Source organism: Rutilus rutilus (genome assembly GCF_951802725.1).
Source record: "Rutilus rutilus genome assembly, chromosome: 1".
NCBI classification, from domain to species: domain Eukaryota; kingdom Metazoa; phylum Chordata; class Actinopteri; order Cypriniformes; family Leuciscidae; genus Rutilus; species Rutilus rutilus.
Window position 1 is genome coordinate 30,268,533 of NC_140209.1, and position 9,751 is coordinate 30,278,283.

Consider the following 9,751-nt stretch of genomic DNA (forward strand, 5'->3'; position numbering starts at 1 on the left):
GAGCAAAACGTTACACACATGAAAATGTCTTATATTTGAGCTTGTTCTTTGATTCCAGCTTTACTCAATCTGGACATTCATCAACAAACACCAAACACTATTGAGGGAGAAACAGTTCACTGTGCGATCAGCACTTCATGATGACTTTCATTCACTATCTAGTGGAGATGAGGAGGTGCTGATGGAGAACAGTGATCAGATGAAGCCCTCACACACACTTCTGTGTCCACATTTCTGAATAATAGTTCATATTTGGGGCTATTACACTTATTGTATTGTATTTCCTTTTATTTCACTTGATTATGTAAATTCATTCACTGAAGTCATTATTAATCATCACAGATAATCAGTGGTGTGGAGTTATGATTCCACCGATACCCCAAACAAACAAATGGATAGAGTTTCTCGTTAAAAGACTGAGCAGTGTAAGTGTAGATATGAGACATGGACTTCACATCATAAAAGGAGACGAGACCCTCCTCATAATCCACAAACACCCCGACCCTCTGAGGCTTCACTCTCAGAGAAAGAGGGACAGTTGAAGAGTCATGAGCCCAATAACTCTCATTAAACCGTCCCACAGTCCAGTATCCTTCATCAGGACTCAGACTGAACCCGCTCCTCTTACTGGATTCTCTGGCCACTCCTAAATCCCACTCAGTTTGATCCTTCACCTGCACCTCATAGTAAAAACTCCCTGAGGAGAATCCGTCCTTCCCGAGAACACCAAGATAATAATCAAACCTGTCTTTTCCTCCATCCACTGCTTTCAGTTCTTTGTTTCCACATTTCACTTGTTTCCCATCATGAGACACGATAAGATGTGGATGAGCCGTATCAGCATCCAGAATCACATTCACTGCAGAAAATATTGAAAATTCTGCTTTACAGATGAGCATATAATAAAATAAAGAATTATATTTTATAATTAGGAATCATAGTAACTTTAGAACAAGATAATAAAAAATAAAAATATTGCATTAATTGTAAACTAGATTAAAAAGTTTGTAAGCAAACGTTGAAGTTGGCTTGAGAAAACCTGAACAGAAAGTCTGAAGTAGTTTAAAAAGCTTTAAGTTGCTAGGGTATTCTGGGGTTTTGCTATGAAGTTGCTAGAGTATTCTGGGTGGTTGCTAGGGTATTTGGGTATTTTGGCTGATGGTTGCTAGGCATTTGCCTGGGTGTTGCTATGCAGTTGCTAGGGCATTCTGGGTGGTTGTTAGGTTGTTGCTACTATGGAAAGTACATATATAACAAGGACGCTGTAAAATAACGTGTTACCCAAAACTCTTATGCAAGAATAGTAGGGATATCATCCTTGATCATTTATATGAATCATTTGATAGCATTTATGCAGTGCATTATACCAAAAACATTAACAATAATAATAATAAATGAATAAATGTTTGACATGATGAATTTAAAATAAATACTTTTTAATACTTTAAATATTTTACTCACCTCTGTGTGTTCTTAAATGTGGGACAGCTAAGTATGAAACAGAAAGTATGAAGTTATAAAGGGTTCATAACAGAATTCATCTTTAGATCAATAATGAGATCAATTTTAATCACTGCTTGAAGAGCAGGAAGACTTCAAGAAGACTTTACACAGTTTATACTGTATATCTTATAATAAAATATAATGAATAGTAGAGACATATGAATGCACAGTGTATTAATAGTGTTTTGCAAAATAATTCAAAAGTAATTCATATTTTAATAAAGGCATATAAACAAATTCACCTTTTGGTAGAATAATCTTCTGAATTTGTAAAAGTTGATCACGTTCTAGAGAAAATTCAGAAATAGAGGAGAAAATAACATTATAGATCTGTACAGCAGAATCAAACTTTACTGCATTATTTTCCTGTTATCTCTGTAAAGCTGCAGTGAAACAATCTGTAATGCATAAAGCACTATATAAATAAAGATGACTTGACATTGAAATTACAAACAAGTTACAATCATTAGTTGTGTTTATAGGCTGTTAACATCACACAAGTACATCAGTGACTGAATAATTATACATTATAAACAACTGATAACCTTTTACAGGACCCAAGATTTACACAAAACTAAATGAATACACAGTCTGTTAAGTAGATATGTTATGGCTGTAAACAGACTTTGAATGAGCAATTAATTAATAACTTAATAAAGACAGATTCACCATGTTGTATTTTCCTGTGCTCATTCTGTAGTGTCCTGTGCTCATCCTGTAGTGTCCTGTGCCCAGCCTGTAGTGTCCTCTTCTCATCCTGTAGTGTCCTCTTCTTATCCTGTAGTGTCCTCTTCTCATTCTGTAGTTGATCGATTGCTGAAGAAAATTCAGGATATAAAGAAGAGAAAACAGCATTAAAGCTGACATACATGCATACATTTTATAGTATTATTATACATACTTTCATAGTGTTTGAGACAAAGACATTTTCCTCAGTTCTTCACATCATCAGTGAACATGATGCCTGAGCTAATATCTGTCTTACATGCACTACTGTCAACACTTTTTATCTTTTTACATGGACTCAGTTAAGCTGTATTTACTTAGTATTTTCAACTTGAAAATTTTTGTTATTTGAACTTTTGTTTATAAATAACTATGAAAGTATTTGTAAATAACTAAGTAAAGTGAACTTAATTTTTAAGTTTTCTATACCAAAGTTCATGTTCATTTCACCTTATTTGGCTTTTCTTAGTTCAACCAAATAAATAATTATTTTATTTCAGTTGTTTTTTATTTAAATTGTAAATGATTTTTTTATTTCAAATGTTTCAGTTGACAACTTTCTTATTACCATTTAAATTCATTTCAATGGCAAATAAGCGATTTGATGTCAGCCAATGAAACATATAAACTACAAATCAAATCAAATCAAAGAAATCTGAAGATCTCAGCAGAGGAGGATTAAACTCACTATTTTAGGATTAAGCTTCACTTATTACTAACCAGTATAAAAGCAGACAAACTTGAGCTGATCTACTGTACTTTATCAATGTGTTCTCAATTCAACACTATTGCAATTGGTGAAAAATAATAAAAAAGTCAAGGGTCAAGTGCTCAACTACAGCAAACAATAATCACCATAATCATGACTTCAAATGAAACATTTTCAATAAACAAAACAAAAAATCATCATTACTGTAAAACCTTTCACTGTAAATGTGCAGTAATTAACTGGCAGCAGCTTCTCCTGCAAAGTAAAGCAGTTTTTACTGTAAGAAATTGTCGCGTAAAATATTGCCAGCACAATTGCACAAAATTAAAACATGATTTAACTCATATCATTTGCAGAAACTGACTGCCTTAAACTGGCCAATTGCCATTTAACTAATTTGTAGTGTGCTAGTTATGTGAACATATTAATGCCGTGAAAAAATCGTTTATCCACAAAAAAATTCTTACAGTAAAGTGAACCAAATTAAACAATAACATTAAAACAAGAAACATCAATTTAACTCTAATCTCTTCAGATAACTGCTAGATAACAACAGCACACATGCATGAACTAATATAATTAGCGAACAGCTTATCACTGCGTCAGCAACTACACAGTTACTGTTTTAAATAAAGCAATAGGCAGAATAACATCAGTGTTTCATGATCTTCTGCTGGACTGAAGCACACACTCTACTCTTAAACACAGTGACACAAAACTCAGACAACAGAAACCTTTTAAATAGTTAATGAGATAATTAAGTGCTGTTAACGTGTTTTTCTCTGGCTGCTTTAACTGTGTGTTTATGAGGGACATTTATGGCAGAAAAGAGAGAAAATGTGATCAGTGAATGCTGATTGTTATGTAATGATAATGACATAATCATCTTGTGGTCTCTTGATTTATTGTTGATGTCTGTCTCTATGATGCAGATGTTCATAAATAGAAATGAGTAAAATGTGTAAAAAACTATCCCCAGGCTGCCATATTTATTTACATAGAAATATATAAAATAACAAGAAAACAATTAGAGTGTTGGATGAGTCTCTTGATCTCATCCAGTGTTCAATCCTTTAAGTGTTAGATTTTTGACACACTTAAACTTTACATTACCACCAGTGTTAAACTACAGCAAGAGTTCCAACAGCAATCAGTTATAATGAAGATATTAAAAACACATCATGCACAAATACAGAGTTATAACATCACTTAGACATCAAACATCAGACCATGAATCTCAACAATGGTGACAATCAAAAAAATAATAATACTCTGAACATCACAAAACAGGCTACAAAAAAAGTAAATAAAAACATTGCCAAAAAACAAGCAAACACATAAAATGGTAAGACCATTCAGCTGTATAATTTATTCATGCTGCAATGCATACTGGGAGTTTTGTACTATGCTGGCACCCAGCATGCACTGCGACATGAAACTATTGATTGTCACCATTGTTGAGATTCATGTGCTGATTGTTGATGTCTGTGTGTGTGTTTAAGATATGCAGATGTTCATAAATAGAAATTAGTAAAATATGTAAGAAATGATCCCCAGTCTATTATCCCCATTTATTTACATTAAACAGCAAGAAAACAAGAACTTTACCTCTGTTTTTATGAGCGAACACAGCTATCAGTATTCCAGAAATCACAACGAGCACAACAGCAACTGCAGTCAGGATGATTGACGTCCTCCAAGAAATAAACATATTATCTGCAAAACAAATCAGTAAATAAGCACATTGTGTAAATCAAACATATTTTTACAGGTGTTTATATAATGTTCAGTTCTGAATGACACATACACATTTGTTTCAATAATGTTGATACAAAACTGTATTATAAACATAATTCTGCTATTGCCTATAGCTTCACATAATAAGCTGATAATCATGAATTATTTTTACTGCATCAAAAATATCATGAGAACATGACAGAGTAACAGAAGTATCATTACTCACTTGTGGTGTTAATCAGTGTCTCCAGCATGTGATGTCTCAGTTTGACTCTGCAGTGAATCTTGTTGTTACTGTCATATACAGTAATGGTGTGTTTGACACTGAATCCGTCTGAGTTTCTGTGTGTCTCATTAGTTTCTGAACTCAAACTGACTCCTTCACTGTCCAGCCACTCAAGATCAGGTTCAGGATACCAACCTTCAGATTCACACTGTAGATGAAGCCCTCCTGAACGATCAAACCCATCTACAGTGATCACTGGAGGACGTCCTACAGCTACAGATCAACAAGAACATTCTGTTGTTATTCTGGCGTTTTTTAGTTAGTTTGTTCAGTGAAAAGAGCATGCTAGTTCTCACTGGTTTCCTCACCGTCAACTCTGACATCAATAGTGGCGTCATCAGACCAGGATTTAGACTGAATAAAACACTTATAAAGTCCTTCATCAGAGACTCGGACTGTTGAGAGTTTGAGTGATGCGTTTCCTCTCTGTAGTTCTTGATGACTCAGTTTTGTTCTTCCTCTGTAGGACTGAATCTGCTCTGTGTTTCTGTCTTCATGATCATCATAGAGATGCACTAGTGGTGAGTCTTTCAGATCAAGTCTAAACCACTCCACTCTCATGTCCACAACACTGATGCTGGGTTTGACTGAACAGGGCAGAATCACTTCTTCACCAGATACAGCAAATACAGGATCTGCAGGTCCCACTACTATATACTGCTCTGTTACAAGAGAAAGAGCAGATCTGAGCTACACATCCTAAAGGTTTTTACTCTAATGTTGTTCCAGACGAACAGTAATGTGCAATAAATATAAAGTATTATTCACAATGATGAATAAATTACCTGATCTTGAATCTGTAATTCCACTAACAAGCAGGAGAGTCAAACAAATGAACTTCATCTCTGAGACACAGATGCTAAAAATAAAATATGAAAAAAGAGAAAACATTACAGAAAAGTGTGTCAGCATACATGCTTTATGCCTGAGAATAATACTTACACTAAACCTTCAGTCCAAAAGCGAGATACACATTTACAATCACTTTCTGTTGGAAGAAAACCGGTTAAACGGGTCAAGACAAACCAGGATATAAATATACAATGTGAATCTACATGTAGCACTTATAAATACATATAAACACGTTGAAGGTTGTTGAATCATGATTTCATTATCAAAAATGCAAATATATCTATAATCTTGATTCAAAAATCTTTCATTTATTTGAAAGATTAACTATTACATGCATTAAACCTGTTGAACTCAAACATGGTCCTCAAGTCACACTCATGCCAGACTTCAGGTAAATGTGTTTCTGATTCTTCCATGACTTACCTTCAACTCAACATTCACTGTGTTCTCAAGAGTGTCTTAATACATTGTGTCCATATGAAAGTTTAGTACGATCGTAAGGAGATCCTTCCTGGTTTATTTCCACTTTCTCTTGTAACACCGGAACAGACACAGTCCCTCCCATCATTCAGGCTGATAAACCTGCTGTAGTTTCTTCTGGCACACACACTGACACTCCTCACTTTAATCTGATTTGAAATATGGCAGACATGTTAATCAAAAGAAAACACAATCAAGTGAACACAGATGTGGATGATGACACAATATATGCATCCACAAATATAGGGGAAACTGTGACCCCACTACTGACAATATACCAGAAATAAATGTCAAAAGACAGTTTATCACATAAAATTTATTCTGGAAATAAAATAGAAACATCAAAAACATCATTATAATATAAATCTCATCTAAAATGTTATGTAAATTTAAAATAAAATAAGTTTAGATAATAGAAAAAAAAGGAGACAAAGTATCACAAAGTTTTAGACATTCATCAAAATGAATCGATCTAAAGTCATTAGTTCGCGAATCGTCACATGTTTAGTGTATTTATTGCACTAGTTCGCTGGAGCCAGTCTTTCTTTCTCATCACATTAAAGAAACTTAAACTCAAGTCATTTAATTCTCATTGAAAAAATTTGGTTTAAAATCTTGCACTCCCACATTGACTCAAATCAGTGGACTAATTGTTTATATTTTCAACAAATCATGACTGACTAGAACAGAGCATTTCTACAATGTTGTTGCATGATGTCACTGACGATGATTCATGCCGTTAGGCGTCATTTACAACACAACATAAAAATGACTGTGTGCATCTTTAATATCTCGGCTTATGCACAATAGTTTCCAAAATTATTATTAGAACTAGCATTATGGTATTTGCTGTTTCTCGTTGGTCTTTCTCACATCATAACTTTTGGCCTCAAATACTTCAAAAACCAGTGGAATATCATGGGTGAGTTGTATGTGATGATGGCAAAACATACAGTTTTATTTTCTTATTTAAAGCATAATCTTAACAAATTCATGTTTAAAGGAGACCTAGTATCATCTTTTCCAAAGTTGGCCAATTAGAATAGGTGTTCATGCTTGAATGTTTAAAAAAAAAAAAAAAAAATTCACACATTTTTCATTGTTTTGACATTACGCTGGTGTAGCGACAATTTACCATCTTGTCCCTTAGAGGTGTTTGTAGGGTTATCTGACGCGTGGTTCCAAACATATACACTTCCAGTCCAATACTGCATTTATCTTCTTTATTTTGGTTCAGTTCTGATGCTCAAACACATTGTAATCAACAGTTAGCATGTCCTTACATGATTCATGATCCTCACGGTCAAAAATTGTTTGCTTCCCCATAGGCCTTTTTCACGGAAGTTAGAACGCACATCCGGTTCAGCGTTTGTTGTGTAAAGCGACTTCCGGTCGAAACAGCAATGGCTGAAGCAACATCGAGGTGTCACTGTAGCATCCCTCATTGGTTAAATAATAATCAGTGACAACCATATTTGAGTTTTAATGCTTTTCCAAGCGATGACTGTCTGACAAAGAAGTGGATGCATGCTATTTGACACGTAGAAGTCCCGACGTTTAAGATCGCTAGAAGCGCACGTTTGTTAGCCGATGCTAATTATACTGCCGCTACTGGCAGTAGCCTACTAAGTTTTATATATATATATATATAAGATTTATTTTTTGTTAATAGGCTATCTTCATTACCCAGAGATATAATTAAACAAAGTATTAAACAAGTTAAATTAAACAAGTAGCCTAGTCAAAACACATCTAACAGAACAATGTTTATATTTTACATTGTGTTCTTATTTTTTTTAATTAACGAAATGTCAATTTTCGTCTTTATAACAGAAGATACAATACAAAAATCTTCAAGATAGCCTACAATCTTCAAATGTATAACGGATTGTCACCTTATAAACAGTCCTTTGTGTGGTGGAATATGCAATGATAGGCTATGTTGAAATATATGGTTAGCATTTTAAACTTTATTTTATTAGTTCATTAACTATGCCAACTCAACTAATGCAATGTAAAGAGCTGGATACTAATTAGTAATTAAATAATGTCAACTATTAAATGTAGGCTATTGATAAGAGTTGCCATAGACTAAAGATTTTTTCTAGTAGTCATTCATTTAATTAAGTTGGCTTGAGAAAGCCAACTTACTGAAATCCTATTTAAACTTATTAAGTTGGCTTGAGAGAGCCAACATATTGAAATCCTATTTAAACTTATTAAGTTGGCTTGAGAAAGCCAACATATTGAAATCCTATTTAAACTTATTAAGTTGGCTTGAGAGAGCCAACATATTGAAATCCTATTTAAACTTATTATTATTATTAAGTTGGCTTGAGAGAGCCAACATATTGAAATCCTATTTAAACTTATTAAGTTGGCTTGAGAAAGCCAACTTACTGATATTGTACTTAAACTTATTATTATTAAGTTGGCTTGAGAAAGCCAACTTACTGATATTGTACTTAAACTTATTATTATTAAGTTGGCTTGAGAGAGCCAACATATTGAAATCCTATTTAAACTTATTAAGTTGGCTTGAGAGAGCCAACATATTGAAATCCTATTTAAACTTATTATTAAGTTGGCTTGAGAAAGCCAACTTACTGATATTGTACTTAAACTTATTATTATTATTATTATTCTTCTGAGACTAAAAAATTCTATATGTAACTCCTCCTAGAGCTTTAACTCTACATACTCCAAACTCGGCTCAGACACTCAAACTTTTCTGACTAAGTGTGCTATCTATTTTCAGACTGGTCGGACTTACGGTTTTCCTAAAAATGACGATCAAAACTCGAAAAAACTCATTCAAAAACTCCCATTGACTTACATTGGGGAGTTCTAAAAAATTCAAACCGACAAAAATTTAAATCTAAACACCTTGAAGACTAAACCAAACTGCCGTTCTATATACTATATGAGCCATTGAGACTCATTTAAACAAATAAACTCATCCATCTATCTACTTCAAACTACTTTAAACTTTAAACTATCTATCTATCTCTTTTTAACTAATCCATCTTTCTTTCTAACTTATCCATCTTTCTTTCTAATTAATCTATCTTTCTTTCTAACTAATCCATCTTTCTTTCTTTCTTTCTTTCTTTCTTTCTAATCTATCTATCTTTCTTTCTAACTTATTCATCTTTCTTTCTCTCTAATTAATCTATCTTTCTCTCTAACTAATCCATCTTTCTTTCTTTCTTTCTTTCTTTCTTTCTTTCTTTCTTTCTTTCTTTCTTTCTTTCTTTCTAACTAACTAATATTTCCTTCATTCTTTCTAACTAATCTATCTTTCTTTCTTTCTTTCTTTCTTTCTTTCTTTCTTTCTTTCTAACTACTCTCTTTCTTTCTTTCTAACTAATCTTTCTTTCTAACCTTTTTATCTTTCTAACCTATCTTTCTTTCTTTCTTTCTAACTAATCTTTCCTTCATTCTTTTCTAACTGATCT

At 33.2% G+C, this 9,751-nt stretch overlaps 1 protein-coding gene across 2 annotated transcripts; it reads right to left on the reverse strand.

Moving 5' to 3' along the window:
• Nucleotides 1-262: 262 nt before the first annotated feature.
• Nucleotides 263-6,349, reverse strand: LOC311285785 (butyrophilin subfamily 1 member A1-like). Of its 2 annotated transcripts, XM_084401575.1 has the most exons (10): nt 6,237-6,349; nt 5,904-5,949; nt 5,747-5,820; nt 5,270-5,623; nt 4,902-5,174; nt 4,547-4,654; nt 2,173-2,319; nt 1,746-1,790; nt 1,462-1,488; nt 263-859 (listed from the first exon to the last, which is right to left on the reverse strand). In XM_084401575.1, exons 3-10 carry the CDS (start codon nt 5,802-5,804, stop codon nt 330-332), a joined length of 1,542 nt encoding a protein of 513 aa, XP_084257701.1. In that variant the 5' UTR covers nt 5,805-5,820; nt 5,904-5,949; nt 6,237-6,349; the 3' UTR covers nt 263-329. The 2 variants fall into 2 exon arrangements, with proteins under 2 accessions (XP_084257701.1, XP_084257700.1); XM_084401574.1 differs by lacking the exon at nt 5,904-5,949.
• Nucleotides 6,350-9,751: the final 3,402 nt, after the last annotated feature.